Raw genomic sequence first — 25870 nt, 5'->3', positions numbered from 1 at the left:
AATTAACATACCAACAAAACTTCTAGCAATAAGTTCTGTTCTTGTGCCTTAAAGGTAATTTTTCAAAACATTTGAAAGAAAAATTTCTAATCTTTACACTTCTACATTTGTAGCTTGAGTTTTCCTGCCTTGCCCACAGTCAGGACAAATCTTTGTCACCCGCCAGTCCCCACAGCCGCTCAGACCCAACCAAGTAAACACAGAGACTTATATTGCTTACAAACTGTATGGCCGTGGCAGGCTTCTTGCTAACTGTTCTTATAGCTTAAATTAATCCATTTCCATAAATCTATACCTTGCCACGTGGCTGGTGGCTTACCGGCGACTTCACATGCTGCTGGTCATGGCGGCAGCTGGCAGTCTGGCATTCTGCCTCAGCCTTCCGCTTCCCAGAATTCTCCTCTCTCCTTGTCCCACCTACTTCCTGCCTGGCCACTGGCCAATCAGTGTTTTATTTGACATACAGACCATCCCACAGCATACATTTTTTATTATTTACCATGTTTCTGACTCTACTTCACTAACATGAAAGATGAAGTGGAACTAGAGCATGACAAATGACTTGATAAATGCAAATGAGCATTATTTTTTAAAGATTTGTTTATTTATTATGTATACAGCGTTCTGTCTGCATATATTCCTGCAGGCCAGAAGAGGGCGCCTATCTCATTATGGATGGTTGTGAGCCACCGTGTAGTTGCTGGGAATTGAACTCAGGACCTCTGGAAGAGCTGCTGGTGCTCTTAACCTCTGAGCCATCTCTCCAGCCCCAAATGAGCATTACTTTCCACAGATAAATAGAATTTAGATGGGTATCAGCCAACTTTACTGAAAACTATGAGTATTAAAAAAAAAAAGATTTTTCTCTTCTGAGTAACTGTGAGATCTCTTGAGAAAATTAAACTCTGGTGCACAAAGGCACCCATCATATCCCTCCTGTGCTGCTGGAGTGGAACTAGTTATAAACCATTCCTGGGAAAATTTAGAAAACATATCGTATAAATCATTTTGTGAGTCCTTTGGTTCAGTTGAGGAATCCTAGTTGAAAGATGCTGAGTTTTCAAGTGGAAACACCACAACGAAGGAAAACAAAGTAAATGCCTAGAAAACATTTAAATATAACAATTTCTGAGCGATCACAAAGATAAAGTTTTGAAGAAAAAAGGAACCTATGACTAGCTTTACCCAACGTTCTGTGATTTCTATGGTCTTAGTTTCACTAGACTTCTTGTACCACATCGGTGGAACGTTTACTTCCTTGTATTCGTCTACACTTTCTTCTTATGCTCCATGTAACAAGCTTGTTTTGATCTAGAATAAATAGACCTTTTTGAGGGTAGGTCATACTTAAAAATCTCACAAACACGCGCGCGCGCACACACACACACGTTCACACACACTCACACACAAGGCTATAAGTGGTAAATTTGCCCACATTTGGAGAAATGTACCAGTTTACTCTTCCTGTTGCCTAAAAATATCAGGCTGGTAATGACCAAGGTCTACTGGAGATGACAGGCTAAGATTTCAGACTCTGTTCTAAGTTCCATCCCAGTCTGGGATCTGTGAAAGGCTACATGGACATAGGTCACATTTAACAACCATTGGTCTTTCTCCCTTATGCCGAAGGACAGTGGAGAACTTCACACATTGAAACATCATTTTCTGGACATAGGCCTGAGGGGAAGTGACTTGGTTAGAATGAAATTAGGTTTTATGAAGGACAGACTCAAATTTTAAGTTACTTAGTTTAATCTAGTTGCCTTTCAGTTTTGATACTTCTCAACTATATGATTGCTATGTAGTTTTCTGGACTTTCTATATTGCCTACCTCAGCACTGTGAGCATTTAATGTACAATCCTGTTTTTCACTCTTTGCTTCTTAGTCATATGGGATAAATATTTTGAACTGTAATCAGAAATTATGAGTAGAAATGATCACAACATCACAACTTCTGATGTCTCATCTTATTTCACCAATTAACAAAATCTTTTGTGCAAGAAAGCTGTGCGAGAGAGAACTTTACAAAGTCAAGGCTTGTGACTGCTTTTGCCCCTTCCCCCCCCCCCCCCAGTAATTAACCCACCTTCTGTGCTGTGTGTGCACATACACACTTGGCACCGCCTCTGTGTGTGCACGTACACACTTGGCACCGCCTCTGTGTGTGCACGTACACACTTGGCACCGCCTCTGTGTGGTCTCTACCTTTGGCACCAACAGTCTCTACCTCTCTTGCTCTCTGCCTGTTTTAAAACATGCATTTATTCTTATTTTATGTATACGTGTGAGTGCCTGTGTGTATGGATGAGCACCACCTGCATACCCTGTACCTGGGGAGTTCAGGAGAATGTCATCAGGTCCCTTGGAACTGGAGTTACAGACAGTTGCAGCCACCTAATGTGGCTGCTGGGAACTGCACCCAGGTGCTCTGAAGAAGAGTAAGCACTTTTAACCAACAAACCATCTGTCCTGTTCTCTACCTTGATTTTTGAGACAGTATCTCTCACTGAAACAGGAGCTCACCTTTTGTGTAGACTGGCCAGCAAAACCATAATCCTCCTGTCTCCACCTCCCAGCATTGGCATTACAGTTGTGCATCTCCTCACCTGGCTTTTACATGGGTACTAGGGATCTGAATTCAGTTCCTCATGCTTGTGTGCAAGCACTTTGCCTATTGAACCTCAGAAAGTTTTCCAATGATGACCAAAACAAAACAAAACAACAACAAAAAAATAAACCACACACAAAATGGTGGACCCTAGAATGCTTTCCCCCCCTTAACTTATATAAATGGGGTTTTTGTTATCTGACTAAAATCACCTGTAGGTGGTATTCACAAACTGGAAGGACTCTGACTTTAACCAGTGACTAGTCCCCTGTTTTCTATTGTATAGATTGAATATACCACTGTGTCACTTCTCTGCCCTCTGAATAAGCACAGAGCCTATTTTATCTTAGATGAAACAGTTAAAGATTCATTGTCAGATGCTTGGCCACCAGCATCCATATTTATCAAGACCAGAGCTAAGATTTAACATGGTGTACTAATCATCTTGTCTTACTGCAGAATGGTCTTAAGTCAAATCACAGGATTTTGCACTTGAATCTAGGAACTCATTTGGAAGGATCTCCTGTAAGTCAATAAACAAGCCTACCTTAGAGTAATTTGCTCGAGTATACTGGTAAGGGCTGAAAGATGTAGCTGAGTGGTAGGTCATTTAAGTACTAAACAGGAGGTCCTAGGATCCATCCACAGTACCAACAAAACAAAGATGAAATGTTACTGGGAAAATATTCTAAATAACATGGTGGGATTTTTATATTGTGTATCAAATGAGATATTGGTTTACTGAAATTGCAGACATGTGCTATCATACCTAGGATCATGAATCTTAATTATAGTAAAGAAAAGTTTATGAACTCATCTTTCTCTCTAGAGACTTCATAGTCAGAGAGGATCTTTAAAAGTCTTCCAAATAAAGTTATCCTCTTGCGGGGGGGATAAAATAATTGCATATAATTCTCTTGTACAATAGGTCCCCTAAGATAGTAGCTCCACATATGGAAAGAGTGGATTTTCCTTGGCAGTATCTGACTGTTAAGTGTCAGAGTCCTGGTGACTAACAGCATTTCCCAGGTCTTTACAACCAAGAAATAAAGATGTACTGTTCTTTATTTGGCTATTCTCAACCATTGCTAAAATATTGTAAATACTTTTTACAGAACAACATATTCAAACACTGCTTAAAAGTTCAATTTACTGAATTTCAGTAAAGTACATATTGATATTCTAAGAGTCTGCATTTGAGCCTTAACTCTGCCAGTGCCTCACGGTGTGATTCAGTGATAAACAAGCATCCTCTATTACAGTGGTTCTCAACCTTCCTAATGTGCAGTCCTTTAATACAGTTCCAGGTACTCCAGTGTGTCTGCATGTGGGCGGACCCACCTGGAGACAGAGAGGCACTGTCTCTGGTTCTCCTAAGACCATTGGAAATAATGTGTTTTCTGATGGTCTTAGGTGACCCCTGTGAAAGGGGTAGGTGACACCAATACCAAAGAGTTGTTTGGAAAATGAGTTCAGAGGCTAGAGAGATGGCTCCCTGGGCAAAGTATTTGCTTCACAAGCATGAGAACCTATATTCAGAAACCCAACACCAAATAAAAAGCCAAAAGTGGTGGTGTGCACCTTTAACCAGCACTGGCAAGCCAACGAAAGAAGATTCTGGGACTTGCTAGCCAACTAGTCTTGCTTCAGTGAGAGATCCTGCCTCAATAACTACCTACCTACCTACCTAACTAACTAACTAACTAACTAAATACATAGATAGATAGATAGATAGATAGATAGATAGATAGATAGATAGATAGATAGATAGATAGATAGAGCGAGCGAGCCTAGGTAAGTAGGTAGGTAGACAGACAGACAGACAGACAGATGATAGATAGGTAGATGAAGTGGAGAATGATAGAGGAAGACACCCAGTGGCAACCTCTGGCCTACACACACACATACACACATATGCATACATGTAGTTACTTAGAGCATAGCCTTCAAGACTCAGAACTCTAACTAAAGCAAATAACTATCAAAATGACAATTCTTACTTAATTCACTTATGATTTGTGATTACTAAGGTTCTATAATTACATGTAACTTAAATATCTAACTTCTTGATAGAATTTTTTTCAAGTAATAAAGCTTGAAAGGAGTAGAAGGTTTTCCTTTTTTCGGCCACTTTCTATTCCTGCCAACAGTTACGCATCCTGACACATCTTCAAGAAAGGGCCGTTCTTGTTCTGTTGATGTTAGGTCAGCATCTGGGGGTGAAAACTCTAGACAGCCATGTTTTTCTTCAATTCCACTTATAAATAGCCAAGATTGTCCTCTGTACCATGTTCTTTGGACATCTTGAGATAAAATTTCAATAGATACCAGGTAGTAATAACCAATTAAAACTTTTTTTAGGAGTGAGGTGTGGTAGTGCATCCTTGTAAACTTGGGAGGCTGAGACAGGAGAATCACAGGCTTGAAGCCAGGTACTTATACAGCAAAACTACATTTCAGAAGTACAAAAAACTTAAAGAATTTAGCTTTATGATATCAGCAGGACTACATCTGCAAATCTAGATTATCACCCAGCTACTCTATCTAGTAGCCGTTATTACAATACTTTGGAGTCCAAACCTCTTCTGGGATGAGTTGGTGCTCAAAGATAACATTGAATAACAGCCATGTCGACTCCTGCTGGAGTGTCTCCTTTACACCCACTCTTAGTGCTCCTAGGAACACTGTGCCCACCTCCTGTGTCCTGTGAGACTCTGGGAAGGAAGGCCTTCAGCTGCCGTCTAAGGCCACATGGTCATAGGGAACCGTGCACTTTGATAAGCAGTTACAGCCTTTTCAAGAAGTCTTGTTTGGCTTTTTAGATTCTGTTTGACAGCATTGGGTTTTTGCTCCATCATTTTCTTTTAGAATCTGACAACAGGACCAATATACTATAGTATTGATTCCTCTAGGAGAAGATAGTGAATATGCTATTTAATACCCAGAGGTGAAAAAAACTTAATGGAACTAATTTATATTTGTTAATTTCACTCATTTCCTTTAGTTGCTGACAATTTATAACTTTTTTTTTTTTTTTGCATCCTAGGATTTTTTTTCCTACTAACAAGTAGGCTTTTTTTTTTTTTAATGAGTGGTGAGAAATGTAGATTCTGCATTCCCACATGAATTCTCAAGCACGAGATGGGACACTGTTTCTATCCATGGTTATAGTATGTTCTCCTTACTTGTGTGTGCTAGTACAGGTGCCTAGTGAAAGTCTGCCATTATCACAGATCTGAGTCTGCACTGTACAGCATGTAACACATGCACTTCTGTTTCTACACAACCTAGGGTTTTTGAGTGTCTGTCAAGTGCACCTACCACCTCTTACCTTTCTCGCGATCCCCAGAGGCCGTGTGACTGACTAGGTAGCAGCAGTTCTCCTCTTCCTCTCCCCAACATCCTTGGTTACTGTTGTTTCCTTTTCTTTCTCTGTAAGTCAGCCTTCTCTCCATGTAATAGCAGTGAAATCCTACAGGTTTTATCCCTTGTATCTGTTTATTTCCCTTAACAAATGAAGGGCGTGTGTTTGAGCCCTTGGTCCCGAGCTGACGCACTGTTTCAGGACAATGGAGCATCTGAGACGTGGGTCCAAGCCTGAGGAAGTGGGTTGCTGCTGTGTCATAGGTGGGACCCCAGCCCCATGCCTTCCCCACCAAGATGATGAGTCCCCTGCTTAACCCCGAAGTGAGCCTGCCCCCCCCCAGCTGCTTCTGTCATGGTGTTACTTTGTCACAGTGAAGAAACAGTAATAATGCAATCCCTGAGCCTGAAGTTGCTGAGTTCGATGGTAGTCCTGTTTCACCCTGGAGAAAATCACCAAGCTGTTCTCCAGGCAGCTACATCAGTATTAGCATTAGTATTAGCACACTGTCTATCACAGTGCCCAGGGGTTCCACTTTTTTAAGTCCTCACCAATACTTGTTATTTCTAGTTTTCAGTACTAATTATGCTAATGAGTATGAAGTAAAATCATTATCAGTACATTTTTAATATAGTGAAATATTATCTCTTAGTTTGTAAGGCTTTATCTAGGTCAGTTGATATGTCTTAACAAACAACCTTTTTTTAGTTTTTTTTTAATTTTTTATCTTTATTAAGAAATTTTTTATTCATTTTACATACCAACTACATATGCCTCTCATCCCTCCTCCTGCTCCCAGTCTCCCCCCCCCCAATCTCATCCCCCATTCTCTCCTTTAAAAAGGCAAGACCTCCCATGGGGAGTCAGCAAAGCCTTGTACATTCAGCTGAGGCAGGTCCAAGCCCCTCCCCCTGCATCAAGGCTGTGCACGGTGTCCCACCATAAGTAATGGGCTCCAAAAAGCCTGTTCATGCACCAGGAATAGATTCTGATCCCACTGCCAGGGTCACCTTAAGCAGATCAAGCTACGCAACTGTCTCAATTATGCAGAGGACCTGGTCCAGTCCCATGCAGGATCCACAGCTGTTGATCTCAATTTCATGAGCTCCCACTAGTTTGGTTTGGTTGTCTCTGTAGATTTCACCATTATGATCTTGACTGTCCTTGCTCATAGAATCCCTCTTCCCTCTCTTTGACTGAACTCCCGGAGCTCGGCCTGGTGTTTGCCTGTGGACCTCTGCATCTCCTTCCATCAGTTACTGATGGAGGCTCTATGATGACAGTTAGGATATTCACTGATCTGATTACTGGGGTGGGCCAGCTCAGGCACCCTCTCCACTATTGCTAATAGTCTAAGCTGGGGTCATCCTTATGGATTCCTGGGAACTTCCCTAGCACCAGGTTTCTCCCTATCCTCATGATATCTCCCTCTATCAAGATACTTTTTTCATTGCTCTCCCACTCCATCCCTGTTCCATCTCGACCATCCCTTCCCCTTATGTCCCCATTCCCCCATCCCCTACCCTCCATTGCCCCCCCACATCCCTAGTTTACTTAGGAGATGTCATCTATTTCCCCTTCCCAGGGCGATCCATGCGTCCCTGTTAGGGTCCTCCTTGTTTCCTAGCTTCTCTGGAATTGTGGGTTGTATGTAGTCTAATTATCCTTTGCTTTAAATCTAGTATCTACTTATGAGTAAGTACACACCATGTTTGTCTTTCTGAGTCTAGGTTACCTCATTCAGGATGATACTTTCTAGTTTCATCCAATTGCCTGCAGATTTCATGATGACATTGAACAAATTTAACCTTTATAAATAAAAATGTTCATTTAAGAAGGTAGTAACAATGGTGTTAATATGTCCAGCTTTTGGAGTTTCTCTCCCTAGTGACACATGGTACACAATGTGCACCATGTTGAATCAAAATGAGTGATTTTTTTTAAAGGGTTTAGACTCTTTCTTAATATTTGTGCTCTAATATATTCATAGAAAGAATGTTTAATTGAATTACAAATGATAAATTGTTATTTTCAGTTATTTATATCTGATTTCCAAGATCCCGGTAAAAATAACTGTTGGTTGCTTGCAAGGCAGTTACCAGAGGCTTTGGAGGTAGATGTGACAGTACAAATAAGATTTGCAGTGCTAGGGAGACAGCTGTGTGGATTCCGTGCTTGCTGAGCAAGCGTGAGAACCTGAGCTTGGATCCCCGATGCCCACATAAAAGCCAGACCTGGTAGCAGGTGTCTGTAAGCCCAGCCCTGGGGCTGCAGTGAGTGGACACGGGTAGATCACACGACTCTAAAATGAAGGAGGGTGATGGGGTGGTGTAGTCGGGCCTGCTCTAATGTACCTCTAAGAGCATGCGGTGCTGGTAACAAAGAACACACCTGGGATCAAGAGTTAGAAGTCTACATGAGGCTAAAAGCAGTTAATAGTTGTTTTATAGCTCTGAAAACTGCAAAACTCAGTTGTATACTAAATAATCTATGTGGGACTTTTAAAATGTTCGACCATACTGATTTTTAAAAATTGGACTAAAGTTGTCTAGCTTTGGAATCTCATTTTCAAATCCACTTTTGAAATGCTTCATATATCATTTGTACCTTAATTTTTTCAATTTTCAAATTGGATTAATATTTACCATCCATGTATTTTTATCCAGATAGTGATGAGGACTATTTTTTGATGGCTTTTTTGTTTTGTTTTTTTAGGGAGTGCCTTGGTGAAGCACATGAGCCTTGTGACTGCCAAACATGGAAAAACTGGCTACAAAAAATAACTGAAATGAAGCCAGAGGAACGTAAGTGGAATTTTACATAGCCATGCTACATATTCCTACGGACATTCAAAAATAATGTCAGAGTTCTCGTAATCTTCATTTAAGAGAAATTTTCAAATTTGCTAATGCTAGAGCCCATAGCCTCTCTCACTTAAATCCTTTTGGAGATGGATATATACAGAGCAGAATCACAGGCAGATGTTTTAGCCTGAGGTGCAAGTGAGGGTCACATTTAAGTCTCTAACGAAGCCCTTTTCATCATTAAATGGGCCACCTTGTTTTTCTGTACTTTACAGGATGAACCTTATGGTCTAGAGTAAGAAAAAACTTATTCCACTGAAACTTCCCATGAGAAATTAATTCTTGCTACTATGCAGTTCTGTATATTTACTTAAACACTGAGATGTCTTTTTTTTCATTATTGAAAATAGACTCTCCTCTCATATTATACACTCTGACCACAGTTTCCCTCCTTCCACTCCTCCCAGCTCCGACTCTCCCAGATCCACTCCCCCACCGTTTTCCTCCAAACACAACAAAACAAGATACAATGAAGCAAAGCAAAAGCCCTATTATCAAGGCTGGTGATGCAACCCAATAGGTGGAAAAAAGTCTCAAGAGCAGGCGTAAGATTCAAAGATAACCCGCTCCCACTGTTAGGAGTCCCACAGAAACACCAAGCTAACAGCCATGACATGTCTGCAGAGGACCTGGTGCAGACCATGCAGGCCCCGTGCTTACCACTCCAGTTTCTGTGAGCCCATGGGAGCCCTTCTGTCTTAGTTAGGGTTACTGTTGCTGTGACAAAACACTGACCAAAAGCAAGTTGGGGAGGAATGTCCTTATTTGGCTTACTCTTCAGCATTGTAATCCATCATTGGAGGAAGTCAGAACAGGAACTCAAGCAGAGCTGGAACCTGGAGGCGGGAGCTGATACAGAGGCCATGGAGGGATGCTGCTTACTGGCTTGCTTCCCCTGGCTTGGGCAGCCTGCTTTCTTATAGAACCCAGAACCACTATCCCACAGATGGCACCACCCATCATGGGCTGAGCTCTCCCCCACCGATCACTAATTAAGAAAATGCCTTACAGCTGGATCTCATGGAGGCATTTCCTCAACTGAGGCTCCTTCCTCTCTGATGACTCCAGCTTGTGTCAAGTTGACACACAGAACCAGCCAGTATACCTGCTTAGTTGGTTCAGATACTGAAACTCCTATAAATGCATTATCTCTGCTCCATCATGGAAAGGATATGAAGTGATATTAGTAATCCCATTTTACAGATGAGATGGCACTGGGATTGAGGGCTGTAAAGCATGTATCAAGTGACAGAATAGATTTGAATTTCTGAAAGATTCCTTTTTACATTCTTCCCAATAGCAATTCCCATATTTAACAAATAAATATATTTTCTTTGTAATAACTTCCATTATCTAAAGTGTTTAACAGCAGCTAGTTCCTTTTAAAGTAATATAAGTGAAGATTTAGTGAGGGTCTTCATATGTGTTTTAGATACTAGAGTTAGTGTGAGATGTTTCAAATCAGGATCAACAATTCACTTGGTGAATCTATATTTCAGAGCAAAACACATAATAAAGATGCCATCAGCCTTTAGAGGGGGCAGAGACTAGGAGAAGCTGTCAGATTATTATATAGATAAGGTAGCATAAGGTAGCATAGAGTTCAGTCAGCGTGGGAACAGCCTTCTGGCATTGAAGGGAGAAAGAGTGCTGTAGGCTCTCCTGAAGGCGATGGACTGTGAATTGACTCTGGGCTTCTCTGCACAAAGTATGGAGGAGGCATTTGTACTTATATCAGAAGTCTCACTTGAAGAGAGACTGAAGCCATGAGACCTTTGGCCTTGTATTATGGAAGGGAATTGCCCATTGCCTAAGGGATAGTCCTCAGTGTTGTAGATCCCTGAGGTTCATGTTGTCTGCTGATTGGAATGTCACTTACTCTCAATAGAGTAAGCCGTGGAGCACATCATTCACACAGGCTCATGATGTTTATCAACCCTATTTTTATCAGAATAGCTGGTAACTGTAGCAGGGTTGCTTGAAGGATGGATAGACCAGTAGTTGAGAAGTTGAGGTTTCTAATTTGTATCATAAGATAGATCATTATACCATTAGTCAGAGGTAGCAAATTCAGATAAAGAAATTGCTTTCTAGAAAAAAGAATGGCCCTTTATGTAGACATTTTGAATGTCTGGTACTTGTGGGATAAATGGTTGAAGATGTCCAGTGGACTTCTAGAAGTACTTGCCTCAAGCTCAGTAGAAATGCTAAGAAAAGTTAGTAATTTGTTTATTTTAAATGATGTCTTCCTTATTTAAGTACTGTTTGTGTTAGAATATAAAAATTAGATACCATCCATGCTCCTAATACTTATATTTTAAATAAGTGCCGCAGATAATGTAAGAGAATATTATTCCTGTGATGAGCTGTGAGGGAAAGGAGAGAATGGGGTCAGTAATCTCAGGAGAGGGTAACAGATTTGATGCTTAAACTGCGTATTTGCAACCACATCCATGCTCTTCTTGTGTACCAAAATGGGAAGCACATTAAGGGGCAGGGTGAAGTAACTTTGTGAAACAACATGGCGTCCCAAAGACCTGTGCAGGCAGTGGTTAGATCAGGTGGACTTAAATGGACAGCGGAGGAGTTTAAAGAGAATGCAGTGTCGTTGTTTGAAATCTAGCATTCTGCCTAGTTGCCTGAAGATTGCTATGCTACAAGATGTAATTAATCTAACACACTATTTTATTCTGAAACTGAATTGGCCTAAGTCTGTGGTTTGATATGTAAAGCAAGTGTTGGCGGGGATATTCTTAAAGGACATATATGTTACTTTCTATTGCTCTGATAAAACACCATGAGCAAGCTAGAGAAGGAAGGAAGAGTTTATCTGTGCTTAGGGTTCCAGAGAGATGAGTGTCCATGATGGCAGAGCATGGCAGCTAGCACCAGGCACGACAGCTGTAGCACCAGGCTCAGAGTTTGCATCTTGTCAACAAGCATAAAGCAAAGAGACAGGGCCTTGAGCTCTCAAAACCTGCCTGCAGTGACATCTTCCTCCAGCAAGGCCACGTCAGCTGAGACCCCCAAACAGTGCCGCAAATGGAATATTTCTCATTGGATCCACCTCAGGAAACTGGCAGGGAATGATTGCATGTTCCCTGTGCAATAGAAGTTGGGGATGCAGTTTTCGTGAGTCATCATCCATGCTTACCTGACCTTTGTGTCTAGGCCTTTGGGTCACCTATGCTCCTGTAAGTGATCCCCAGTAAACACATTGGTTCACCAAACTGTACCTGGGTGGATGGTGTTGTGACTGTGGCCTGACATTGTCTTCTCTATTGAATGCAAATAGACCCCTCCCAGGAAAGGTCATGTAAACCATGAGTAACCAGCTCATTTGGCCTTATAAGCCTTCACTCATATAGTTTGACCAACACCACTTGTTAAAGATGCGAACTTTTTTCCAGTATGTATTTCTGAAGCCTTTGTCAAAATCAGATGTCCATAGATGTGTAAATTTATGTCTGGGTCTTTGATTTGATTCCACTGATCAGTGTGTCTGTTTTTGTGCCAATACCATGATGTTTTTATTACTATAGCTCTGTAGTACAATTTGACATTGGGGATGATGATACCTCCAGCAGTTCTTTTATTATTTAGGATTGTTTTAGATCTCATGGGTTTTTGTTGTTGTTGTTGTTGTTTTGTTTTGTTTTTTGTATTTCTATATGAAGCTGAAAATTTGTCCTTTCAAGATCTGTGAAGAATTGTATTGGAATTTTGTGGGGGAGTTGCATTGAATCTGTAGATGCTTTTGGTAGGATGGCCATTTTTATTATGTTAATCCTACTCATCAGTAGTTATGGGAGAGCTTTCCATCTTCTGATACATCTTCTTCAGTTTCTTTTTTCAATGTCTTAAAGTTATTTTCATACAACTCTTCCACTTTCTTGGTTAGATACTATAGGGGAATTTATATTTGGAATTATTTGTGTCACATTTCTCGGGAAAGTATGAACTGATGTCTATTCAGCCCAGACAGGGCACCTAGGACAGACCAGAGGAACAAATCCACCCAGTCTAGCTTAATGAACCGGTGGGTTTATGGAGGTTACTTGCAGGAGAATGGTGGGCTCAAAGGCAGCTGAGTTGTGAGAAAGTTCCCCTCGGCTTGTGATACCTGAAGAGCTGTGTTCCCGGAGTTCCTGTACAGCTTAGTGACAGCCCAGCTACTTGGGGAGTCTTTTCTCCCCAGCACTTGTTACTTCTGCTATAACCTTGGCACAGGGCCCTGTGAATCTTGTAACTTCCAGGAGTTCCCTGAGACTTGTAAATTTCATCTTCTTCCAGAGGCAGTGTTTCAGTTAGGACAGCACAGTGCTGTCCCTCACCGTATTAAAACCGGGTCAGTTATTCCAGGACCTCAGATAAGTTTCTACTGTGGAAGGAGGATAAAAACCCTGCCTGGTGAGAAGAGGTTAGTGCTGAGCCTGGGAAAGAATCTTCTTGCACATGATAAGGATCCTGTGGGAAGAGTAGGAAAGAAGAAGTGTAAGGCTAGCAGTAGGATGCATGATATTTGTGTTGGCCAGAGACAGCCTACACATTACAATTTTTCCTTTAAATTGTCCAAATGAGATTTTGATTCAGAAAGATGGGAAGAATGTTAGAAAATAGGATAGAAGAAAGAATGTCCACCTGGGAAGTAACTACCAAAATAGAACCAAAGCCAAGATTGCACTGAAAGTCTCAGTTGCCAAGAGAAACCTAGGAGTGTGCTCACTACACTTGTGTCACACTCAAGGGTTTCTCTACAGGCCAGCGGAGGTGAGTGGGAGAGTTTGAAAGTCAGCAGGGTAAGAACACTGACCGGAGGGAGGGAGGGACGTGCATCCCAAGTGCCCAGAAGGGTGGGTTCAGAGAACTGAGTGAAGACGTTTTCTCCAGAAGTTTTATCATACCAGTACTCGGTCAATTCCTGATTGCCGTCATATAACCCCTAGAATGCAGTTAGAGACGATCCTGCTCTCCAAGAGTGGAAGAAAAGTGTTATGTCGTGCTTCACACAGCGGCTTTGTTTGCGTGCCTTTGTGCTTTATTTATTGTGACAATGAACAATACGGATCATAAGAATATGCTAGAGCTTCTAAACTAAAAATAATGTTGATGTGCAGAAGAGAATAAAGGCCCCTTCTTTTAAACAAGAATTAGATGTTTTAAATATGTTTAGATTTTACAGCATTGGCTCCACAACTTGACCACACTAACCATACTGAGTTCCTTCTCAGATTCCTGTCGTTGCCAAACAATGTGAGTTCTTCCCACCAACCATTTTCTGTCAAGGAGAAACTGACATGGTCCAGCCACCTCACTGCTGCTGCTGCTTCTCTTTGCTGTGTGGAATTAGAAACCAGTATTTTATAGTCAACAGCACGTGCTGCAGTGTTGTGGATACAAACATGTGTAGGTAGCTTGCAGGATCAGTGCAGCAAGACAGCCCCTCTCTGCTGCTGGGTTCCATGGAAGGGCTGCTCTAGAACCCAGCCCTGGTTCACATCAGAGCCACGGCCTTCCTCGGTCAGTCAGCCCCAGTCTCTGTCCCCCTTCTTTGTCTCGTGCGTGAGGATTGAGGAAACATTTCTTTTAAAACACAGTCTGGAGCCGGGCAGTGGTGGTGCACGCCTTTAATTCCAGTGCTCGGGAGGCAGAGTCTGGCGGATCTCTGTGAGTTCAAGGCCAGCCTGGTCTACAGAGTGAGATCCAGGAAAGGTGCAAAGCTACACAGAGAAACCCTGTCTCGGAAAAAACAAACAAACAAACAAACAAAACAAACGAAAACTACAGTCTGGTTTCTCCCCTGCTTTGGACAGTACAGCCAAAACCTTTCTGTACCTCTTTTTAGAGAGAGCATGGAATCAAAGCCTTGACTTGAATGGCCACTTACAGTGATTCTTACGTGACTCTTCCTGACATCGTTTTCACTACAGAAAAAGTAAGGCTTCCCAGTTCAGTTAGAGGTAGAAAAGAAAAGAAAACCTACAGATTGCTGCCATTCTTACAGAAAAAAACAAAACTTTAATTTTGTTTTACTTTTTAAATTCCTAGAGGGAAGGTAAAAATTGTGGCATTCCTTAAGATTACAGATCTCAAATTATAGCAGAGTAAATTGAATTAAAGAAGACAATTGATCAAGTTGGTATGGGGCAAGCACTTCCCCACAGAGCCACATATCTCTAATCCACAGGCGACACTTGCCAAGTGAATGGGTCAAGTCATGAAGAACTTCACCCTGCTTACTAAATTGATTTGATTTTATCTTGTAGCCCTTTGTCAAGGGGAAGCAAATGAAAGATTGTAGGCAGAATTTTGTTTTTAAAGGATCACTGTGTAGGCAGTATCGTTGGAAGTGGGAGGGAGAGGGAACTGGAAAGATGCCTTGGTTTCCTGTGTTTCTGTTGTCTAGGCAAGAGATGTAGAGGACCCTAGCTAAAACACCCAAAACTGAGGATGGAAAGGAAGTGGAAGGGTCAGGAGTGGAGTCAGTGATGTGCTGTGAGTGCCCTAGCCAGAGGGTGTTGAAGACAGTCCACCCAGTAGACTGAGTCTGAGCCCTCTAGATGACTTACAGACATGGGTAAATAAAAGAAATGGATCTATAGAGATGGTGTTTAGTTTTAGGCATATCCCATTGAATCTGTTTATTGGAAGTAATTAAAGATTTTTTTTCTTTAAAAAGGAAAGGAAAAAATGTGCTCTTCTGTGATTGCAGCACTCTGAAGGCTGAGGGCAGATTCTGAATTTGTAGGTGGCCTGGACTATGCATAGCAAGCGCTGTCTCACAAAGCAGATGTTGGTGTTTAATGCTTTCTACTCGGAAAAATTCCTGACAATTTTGTTTGCAACTAGCCTGTTTTAAGAAAGTATAGTTCAGGGGCTGGAGAGATTGCTCGGTGTTTAGGGACACTTGTTGCTCTTCCAGAGACTCTGAATTTGGTTCCCAGACCTACAAGGTAGCTCACAACCATCCACAACTCCAGTTCGAAGGGATCCAGCACTCTCTTCTGACATCTGCAGGCACCAAGTATTCATTTGATGCACATACATACATGGAGACAAAACAGTTATACACATAGAACAAAATAAAAACCTAAAAGAATTAAAGTCTAAATAAATTATAGTATAACACAGTGAGTGTTTCTCAGCCTTTGGAATGCTGTGACCCTTTAATACAGTTCTGGTTACTCACATGTTGGCGTATCTGCACATGGGCAGACCTGCCTGGAGATGGATAGAGGAGCAGAGTCTAAGTTTCTAAGACCATCAGAAATATGTGTAGCCAGAAGTTTCTCCAGTCCTGCCCAGCCCCATGGTCTGCACCAATCTCTCCTATCCGCGGTCCACATCATTCAGAGGCTTATATTAATTACCAACTATATGGCCTATGGATCAGGCTTTTTATTTTATAATTTAATTTAAGTTTACATATCAGCCACGGATTCCCCCTCCCGTCCCCCGTCCCCCCGCCTTTCCCCCAGCCCACCACCCATCCCCATCTTCTCCATGGCAAAGACTCCCCTGAGGATTGAGTTCAACTTGGTAGATTCAGTCCAGGCAGGTCCAGTGCCCTCCTCCAAGGCTGAGCCAAGTGTCCCTGTATAAGCCCCAGGTTCTAAACAGCCAGCTCATGCACTGAGGACAGGACCTGGTCCCCACTGCCTGGATGCCTCCCAAACAGATCAAGCTAATGAACTGGATCAGGCTTCTTGCTAGCTAGCTCTTACAACTTAACTCAACCCATTTCTATTAATCTCTCATGTTGCCACGAGGCTGTGGCATTACTGGTCTGCTGGTATCTTGTTGCTCCTTGGGTGGCAGGTTGGCATCTTCTTCAACTCCACCCTTCATCTTGTCTTTAGTTTGAGTGTACCACCTAACCTTATCCTGCCCTGTCATAGGCCAGTGCAGCTTTGTTTGTCAACCAGTCAGAGCAACACATATTCACAGCATACAGAAAGACATCCCACAGCACTTCCCTGTAGCTAGAGTTTTCCTGCCTTGCCCACAGTCAGGACAAATCTTTGTTACCCGCCAGTCCCACAGCCGCTCAGACCCAACCAAGTAAACACAGAGACTTATATTGCTTACAGACTATATGGCCGTGGCAGGCTTCTTGCTAACTGTTCTTGTAGCTTAAATTAATCCATAAATCTATACCTTGCCACGTGGCTCGTGGCTTACCGGTGTCTTCACATGCTTCTTGTCATGGTGGCGGCTGACAGTGACTCCTTCCACCTTCCTGTTCTTTCTTTTCTTCTCTCTGTTAGTCCCACCTATACTTCCTGCCTAGCCACTGACCAATCAGTGTTTTATTTATTGACCAATCAGCAATTTGACATACAGACCATCCCACAGCACTTCCCCTTTTCTATCTATTCAAAAAGGAAGCTTTTAACTTTAACATAGTAAAATTACATATAATAGAACAGTTATCAAGCAAGAATTACATCTAGTCTATTTGTATTTGGCAAAATTAAAGAAAATGTTTTATCATCTATCCTATATTTATCTGTGAGTCTAAAGTTTCACATCTAATTTATCCTTTATTATAACCAAGGAAAATTATAATTACAACTACATCAAAGACCCCAGAAGGATATAATATCACCTAAGAAAACAGGAAGTGCATTGCAAGCAACTTCCATAATTGTAGAAATGACAGAGACATCTGGCTGCCTGGACAGTCACCCAGATTTCCTCTGCAATGTTGGGGCATCCATCTTCAGCCTTTAAGTCTAGAGTTTTTTAGTCGCTTCTCCCTGTGTCCTGTAGAATATCTGGCAGTCTCCTCTGTGAAGCAGGAACATGAAGGACCATCTTGCTTTGTTTTGGCAAAATTTTGTCTTTTTTCCATGGGTCCATCTTGCTTTGTTTTGGCAAAATTTTGTGGTCTTTTTTCCATGGGTCCTGTATGTCCAATCAATACAACATTTTGTCAAGCAAGCAGTCCAGGCAAGAAGAGTTTCTTGCCCAAGTGGCTAACTTTTGCCATAAGGAAAGAAAACTCCATGTGGAGTATCTTCAATGCCCATCATCTTCTTTGAAGTAAATTGGCTGCCAGGAGCAGATGTATCTCACTGTCTGTCAAGTCTAAGGTTTTAAATATTTTAAATGCCGTATTCTCTAGGTTTTGAAGTATTTGAAGATTACCTACCTAACTGAAATATATCTATGTATACCAGGAAAACTTAACTAACATGACTGTAAGTTTGATTATCATAGATGACTATTAATCTATATGTCTTAATTATATATTATAATTTGAAATGAGCTATACAAACATAATACCTTAAACAGGAGAAATATACATACAGTATAGCAAAATTAACTTTAAATTTGTAATACACTAAAATCTATATCAATGTAAAACATTTTAAACAAGTTGCTCTTTAAAAGTAGATTCAATAATCTTTCATCCTATCATATCTGTAATATCCTCTTTTCTTTTTCTTTAGAAAGAGATTGCATTTATAATCAACCCCTTTTAAATAAAAATAAACATTTTTAAACAATATTTTGGGAATTTGGGTGTAGCTTCTCATACTACTTCCTTCTGGTTGGGGGCACTGGCAATCTTATGGGGATCCTGAGAAAATTAAGAATTATAGTTAAATCTTGGCTGTAGTAATCTGTGAGGCTGTATCGACCTTTCAGGGGGTCTTGGTTGATCAAATCATATTAGCCTGGAAGCAATCCACAGGTTCTCATCTTCTGTGGAAACAAAAGCAGAACCTCTTTTCCAAAGTAGTGTATCTTTAGACACAAATTTTGAAGTCAAGATACCTTTAAAATACACATATTGAATTAACTGAGCAACCTTTACAATCTAGTGTCTTTCTGCAGTTAAAAATCCCAAAGACAATATAATCCAGACTCTCTGTGTGATTTCCATCTTTATGTGGCTTATTTTTTATATTAATTTTATTGTCTCTTTAAAGACTTTATTTTTTTAATTATCTAATTCTTTATATAACTGTCTATCCTTCTTATCCTCTCTCTTCCAAGCCTATGTACATTTTTACACATAATGTAAACCATTTAGAGGTTTATCCTATCTGAATCTGTCTTTTGTGTATCTATAATCCTTTTCTGATCATTGCAAACTGCAGCGTGGCTAAAATTGAAGTGGCAGCCCTGGCTGCCGACTCTGCCCATTTCAGCTTCTCAGCATGGTGGAGGCACCCAGGAGAGTCACACTTAGCCCACCAACAAGCATGCTGTGCAGCTTGGAGACACCTAGGTGTACCTAGGCGAGAATCCGCCATGCTGTGCTCAAGCCCGAATGCTGCGGCATCTCTTGGTCCACATGAAACGTAGTGTAGGAAGCTGTTTTTGGCTCTGTTTTAGAATCTCTTATTAAGTTCTCTCAGGTTTTAGGTGAAAACTTGAGCCAACACATTGGACAGCCAAATGTAACCAAAGTTTCTCTAGTCCTGCCAGGCCCCATGGTCTAGATGAATCTCTCCTACCTGTGTTCAACAGCCACTTATAAAATAATCATTCGGAGGCTTATGTTAATTACCAACTATATGGCCTATGGGTCAGGCTTCTTGCTAGCTAACTCTTATAATTTAACCCATTTTCTGGCAGTCTTAAGTGACCCCTGTGAAAGGGTTCTTTGACCTCCAGGTTGAGAGCCTTTTGGTCTAACATAGTCATTCTTTCTATAATTTTCTTGGCTATAATAGTTAATTTAAACAAAGCACATACTCTTTTTTTAAACTTTGGTTCTTCCCCAGTTTATTTGTGTAGATTTACAGAGAAATCTCCTTTCAAATAGATTTTCTAAGAATAATTTTGGAACAGAAGTCCTTATACTATTGAAAATGAAGCAGTTGTAAAAGCTTTCCCATAGACACTATTAGGAAAAAGAAATGCGGTATTACCGCGGAGAGACACCCTGCAAAGAAAAGTCTAGTTCCCTCCCACCTGGAGTCGTATGCTTAATCATATATTTCTATGTTTGTGCCCAATACCTCAAAGTCGTTGGAGTCAGTGAAGCCTATGAGGATGCTGCCAATTGTCTGTGGTTGTTAACTAACTCCAAACCTTGTGCAAACTGTAAGTCTCCAATACAGAAGAATGAAGGCTGCAATCATATGCAGTGTGCCAAGGTAAGATGCTAACATGTGTTTCCATGCTTTTTGGTTAGTCTTAATTTAGTTAGTACTACAAAACAAGATGGTATTCTGCTACTAAAACCATCAACTAAATAAATAATTCAGTTCATTACTAAGTTGAAAATTAAAATGCCTGCAGAGATCAACTTGACTGAAACTTTTAGGGGATTGAAAGGACGTCTGTGCTCTTCTGATTTCATTGTAGAAAAAGAAGCTTCCTGAGTTGTTTTGTTGTGTTTTTGTAATCTTGGAATTAGGTTAATATTTTATTAACTCATGCCTCTGTTTCAATGTTTTGTTTTAAAATTATAATAAATAGTCTTCATTTTTTTTTCCCTTTAATAGAAGGACCAACTGTGTTTTTAAGTGATGTTTTAAAATATTAAGACAATGTAATTTTTTCTCATTTAGAATGTGAAAGAAATTAAAATAGTTAAAACTAATAAAATATGTTAACATTGCTCTAAGAATTACTTGATTTTTTTTGGTCTGTAAACCAATTATCATTGTATTACAACTTGCAAAAGAATAGAAATTACAAAATTTATCTTACAAGTTTGCACTATAGTAAAATTAATGTAAAGAAATGTACTTTTTGAGGCAGCAGTGATTCCCTAAGAGGCAGAAGGAAAAAAGCCTGCTGTTGTTTTCTGAGAAAATTACTCAAAAATACTTACTCGTTCAGCTAAGAACTGGACAAAATTGTTTTCTCTAACTGTGGTCAAACTAGACAAAATTATTTTCTCTAACTGTGGTCTCATCTCCAACTCCATATTTATTTGGTTTTGTTCTTAGAAAATGTAATATAGACTTCCTAAATGTGCACAGAAGTATATATTGACCTAAAAAATCAGCAATTGGCTGTTGAGGTAGACAGACTCCAGGATTACCTTTCTGTCCTTTGTAGCATAGCAGTGAGGACTTGATAAATATGGATTACTGGAAGAACATTTTCATAAACTAATCAGACTGATGATACAAAGGAACTAATACAAACAGATGTTGCTTGAGATTGTCTGGGATTTAAAACATTTATATACAAGATCTATAAATGTAAGAACCTTATTTAGTATACTTTTTGAATTGTTCACATTGAAGATATAAACTGAGTTGGCCATGGTAATACAAAGCTTTAATCCCAGTACTCTGTAGGCAAAGGCAGGTAAATCTTTGAGACCAGCCTGGTCTACATAGCAAGCTCTAGACCAGTTAGAGTTACACAGTAAAACCTCATCTCCTAAAAAGAAAGAAAGAACCTAAAAAGTGGTATATTCTTATCTTGACAAAGAAAACTTACCTAGATTCAGTGCACACAATTGAATCCACTTAGAGTATTTTTCAAATATGCAAATAAAACATGTCATAAAAAGTTGAATCCATGCTGTAACACAAACAATTTTACCATCTGCCTAGGCTTTTGATGCTTCAGTGTTGATTATGATTTAATAGACACTTTGCATTGTCTGAAATCTAATGTGTTAAACATTTTTTTTAAAAAAAATGGCATGTTTACTCATCTGAAAATAAACTAATTTATTTCAAAAATACTTTTTTCATTTCCCCTTAGAAAAATTTTAATTTGTTTTGTGTTTTTAATTAGAATACTGTATCAACCCCACCCACCCTACCCCATCCCTTTTCTCTAGCTCCTCCATGGTTTGACTGTGGAGTTCAAGAGACCCTGTGGCTAAGGGATCTTCTCTAGATCCACTGAGCATCCTCCTTCAACTCCAGGCTCCTCCTATTGTCCCTGCTTGGAATTCTGAGTCCCTGGAAGCCTGGGACCTTTGACCCCTCATGGGAGAGGAAAGAGCTGGAGGCTCTCAGCTGAGAATCACAAACCCATAGGAACACCCTGACTCTGTCTAGTAGCCAAGGGGTCCTCTTAGCCAGCTGCTCTTAGGCACCTACCACTATCCAACACTTCTCAGGGCCAAAGATTCAATGTTAGGAGGATAGAAAGATGGGTCAGAAGTTAAGAGTGTTTGCAGAGCAATAACGAGATCCCAGTACCATGTAATAAGCCAGGCTTCCTGCAAATGCCTGTAATTCCACCTCCAAGGTATCCAACATCTTCTGGTTTCTTTGATTGCCCAGAAACTTGCATCTGTACAGGCACGTTTGCCTAAGCACACATACATGTGCATATGCTAACACAGACACATACACACATTTAAATAAATAAAACAAACCTTTCTTAAAATTTACTATTCTCTCTTATAGTACATCCCTACTGCACCCTCCCTCCTTCCACTCCTCCCAGGCCCCCTCACCTCCCCTCTCACCCAGATCCACTGCTCTTCCAGAAAAGAGCAGGCTTCCTGGTGATACCAACCAAACATGGCCTAATAAGCTGCAGTAAGACTAGGCACAAACCCTCGTATGAAGGCTGCACGAAACAACCCAGTGGGAGGAAAAGGGTCCCAAGAGCAGGCAAACGAGTCAGAGACACCCCCACTCCCATTGTTAGGAGTCTCACAAACACCCCAAGCTAAACAACCACAGCATGTATGCAGAAGATCTAGTGAGACCCATGCAGGCTCCGTGGTTCCAATTCAGTCTCTGTGATCCCATGCAGGGCTTGCTTAGTTGGTTCTGTGGGCCATGTTCTCATGGTGTCCTGAATCCCTCTGGCTCCTACAGTCCTTCCGCCCACTCTGCAGGGTTCCCCAAGCTATGAGGGGAGGGACTTGATGGAAATCTCTAGTTTGGGCTCTCTCTCTTCCTAGTGTTTGGCTGTGGGTCTCTGCATCTGCTCTCAGCAGCTGCCTGAGGAAGCCTCTCTGATGATGATTTGGCTAGGCACCAATCTATGAGTATAGTAGAATATCATTAGAAATCATTTCATTTTTGTTTTTGACTTGCCCGTCCTATTGGATTCTACCTTAGGTCTCTGAGCTATCCAGCCTCCGGTTCTTGGCCATCCAGACAGTGTCAGGCATGGGTTCCCTCCGTAGCGTGGGCCTCAGGTTAGACCAGTCATTGGTTGGCCACTCCCACTGAACCACTATTGCCCCAGGACAGATTGTAGGTTGAAGGTTTTTTGTTTTGTTTTTTCCGAGACAGGGTTTCTCTGTGTAGCTTTGCGCCTTTCCTGGATCTCGCTCTGTAGACCAGGCTGGCCTCAAACTCACAAAGATCCGCCTGCCTCTGCCTCCCGAGTGCTGGGATTAAAGGCGTGCACCACCACTGCCCGGCTTTAGATTGAAGGTTTTGTGGCTGGGTTGGTGTCCCAGTCCCACTACTGGAAGCCTTGCCTGGTTACTAGGAGTCCTTGATAGAGTCACCCTCGTAGATTTCACTGCACTAGGTTTCCATATTGAACCCCATTTCTGGTAGTCTCTCCCCATACGCTCTCCCTCCATCCCTCTCCTCTCACTTGATCCCTCCTCTTCCCATCCCCACCTGCCCCTAGTCTAACAGCAAAAGCCATTTTATTCCCTTTTCCAGGAAGAGCAATATGTCTCCCCCTAGAGCCCTCCTTGTTACCTAGCCTCCATGGGTCTATGGATTGTACTGTAATTATCCTTTACCTAACAGCTAATATCCACTTATAAATGAGTACATATCGTGTTTGTCTTTCTGGGGCTGGGTTTTCTCACTCAGGATGTGAATCTTTCATTCTTAAATTTTCAAATTACTTAATCTGACACTATGGAAAACTAATTTTAAAACCCAAAAAATAAAAAGTATTAACATGTAAAAGAGCTTGAGAGATGGCTCAGAGGTTAAGAGCACTGACTGCTCTTCCAGAGGACCTGAGTTCAATTCCCAGCAACCACATGGTGGCTCACAGCCATCTATAATGGGATCTGATAACCCTCTTCTGGTGTACAAGTATACATATTTACATAAAATAACCTTAACATGTAAAAGTATTAATAAAGTTCTGTACTGTACTATTTTCTACCATAGTTGATAATGTCTGGTTGATTTATGAAAATTTTGTCACTAATTTTGAGAAATAAATTAAACCACATCACAGGGTATTTGTATCAAAGCAGGCACAAAGTTTGGTTTTATAAACCAGGAAAGGAATCTGCATAGAGCCTTGAAACAAATCGACACTTTATTGAACAAGTGCATATTAAGTACTAAATGAGTGCAGAGTTTAATTCAGGTCACTCTCCGTGACTACAAGAAGACCAAAAGAAGAGAAGATATAGAAGTGATAAAGACCTATCATAATTACTACAGTAGATAGGATATATGTGTATATTCAGAGTGTTTCCTGAAAATATGACCCTCCCTAATAGACCATTGATCATTAAAGAAAAACAGTAATACTCTTTAAGTGTTGGCTGTTATAATCAATAATTTTAAATATGATTATTATAGCCGGGCGGTGGTGGCGCACGCCTTTAATCCCAGCACTCGGGAGGCAGAGCCAGGCGGATCTCTGTGAGTTCGAGGCCAGCCTGGGCTACCAAGTGAGTCCCAGGAAAGGCGCAAAGCTACACAGAGAAACCCTGTCTCGAAAAACCAAAAAAAAAAAAAAAAAAAAAAAAAATATGATTATTATAATCAAAGAAAATTAAAAATTATACCAAGTAATATTCTTAATCACAGAGAATAAATTAGAACTTAATTATGGAGTTGTTAAATTTTATAGAAATTTTTAATATTTCAAATAACTCGAAGAAATTAAAGAATTTATGGGAAATGATAATACCACATTATCAGAGCCTGAATGTTAAAGCTAAAACCATGCAGAAATATGTACAGTCTTGCTCATTTAAAATAATATAAAATAAACAATAAATTGAGGATGTGGTTCAGATTTTTTTAAAAAGTAAATTAAGAAACACCAGTAAGAAGTTTTTTAAGACAGAAAGTAATTTTTAAAAGTAATGACCAGTGTGGCAAGAAATCCAAAAGGTAGTTTTTGAAGAACAACTAACTACTTCAAACAAACTACTTCAAAAGTAAACCACTAAGCTAACATAATAAATTAGCAGGGAGTTGAAGGATTTCAGATATGCAATAAAAGGGGAAGAGAGAATATAGAGAGCCACAGTAGTTAATACAGAGACTAGCAGCAATCAGGAACAAGAAATAAGACTATACAACCTAGAAATACAGTAATAAAGTGGCTGTACTTTAAAGCTGCGTGTAGTGGCACATACCTGTAGTCCAAGCATTCACATGCTGAGGCAGAAGGGTCATGAATGCAAGGCTAGCCTGAGCTATGTAGCAAGACCCTGTCTCAAAAACAAAACAAAGCTACTACATTTACAAATGGCATGATTACATACTAGAAGTTTTACAAGGATCAACTGAAGAACTACTACCAGCAACAAAAATTCATCTTAGTAGCAAAATACAAAATTAATTTGCAGAAAATAATCATCTCCATATCTCCTGGCAACATCTAGATGGAATATATAGACCTTTTGAATCTAGAAATGAGCTTAATAGATATTCTAGGCTTTGTTGAAAATGTTTTTAAATCCTCTTTAAGGATTTAAAACAAAAAAAAAATGGCAAACAAATAGAAATACAACCTCTTACATAAAAAGAAGCAAACAAAAATGCCAGCAGCTTGTTCTTTTGCATCTATGTAAACTAAAATTCAGATGTTCATATGGCAAATGAGAGCAAACTTAATTAGGAAAACTTTGAAAAACAAAGCAGGGGGAAGTAGCCTTGTAAGAGAATACGTTGTACACCCTCAGTAGTTGAACCACTGTGGTACTGGCATGTGAATACAGAGTAAGAAACAGATTAGAAAACAAGCCTAGGAAACAGATTCATACATAGGAATTTAATGTGTAGTAATGGCAATATATAACCAATGGAGAAACATGAAGTACTTAGAACACGGTATTGCGATAACTAGACAGCTCTAAAGTTGAGTTCACACTGGAGAAGATATACCCAAGATTTAAATGTTTAAACAGTAAGCAAACGAGT

The 25870-nt window shown here is 40.4% G+C and overlaps 1 protein-coding gene across 10 annotated transcripts in view; it reads left to right on the top strand.

Annotated features, from left to right (window-relative positions):
* Ankib1 (ankyrin repeat and IBR domain containing 1) overlaps positions 1–25870 on the top strand; it is a 112910-nt gene that overhangs the window by 73431 nt on the left and 13609 nt on the right. For all 10 annotated transcript variants that reach the window (XM_042272758.2, XM_042272760.2, XM_006991215.4 and 7 more), the window contains exons 10-11: positions 8689–8777; positions 19821–19951. In XM_042272758.2, the coding sequence (XP_042128692.1) occupies positions 8689–8777; positions 19821–19951 (220 nt within the window). The remainder of the gene's footprint in view (positions 1–8688; positions 8778–19820; positions 19952–25870) is intronic.

The sequence above is a fragment of the Peromyscus maniculatus genome, chromosome 3 (assembly GCF_049852395.1).
Source record: "Peromyscus maniculatus bairdii isolate BWxNUB_F1_BW_parent chromosome 3, HU_Pman_BW_mat_3.1, whole genome shotgun sequence".
In the NCBI taxonomy this organism is placed as follows: Eukaryota; Metazoa; Chordata; class Mammalia; order Rodentia; family Cricetidae; genus Peromyscus; species Peromyscus maniculatus.
The sequence above is the reverse complement of the archived record's forward strand: the minus strand, read 5'-3'. Positions and strand labels throughout refer to the sequence as shown.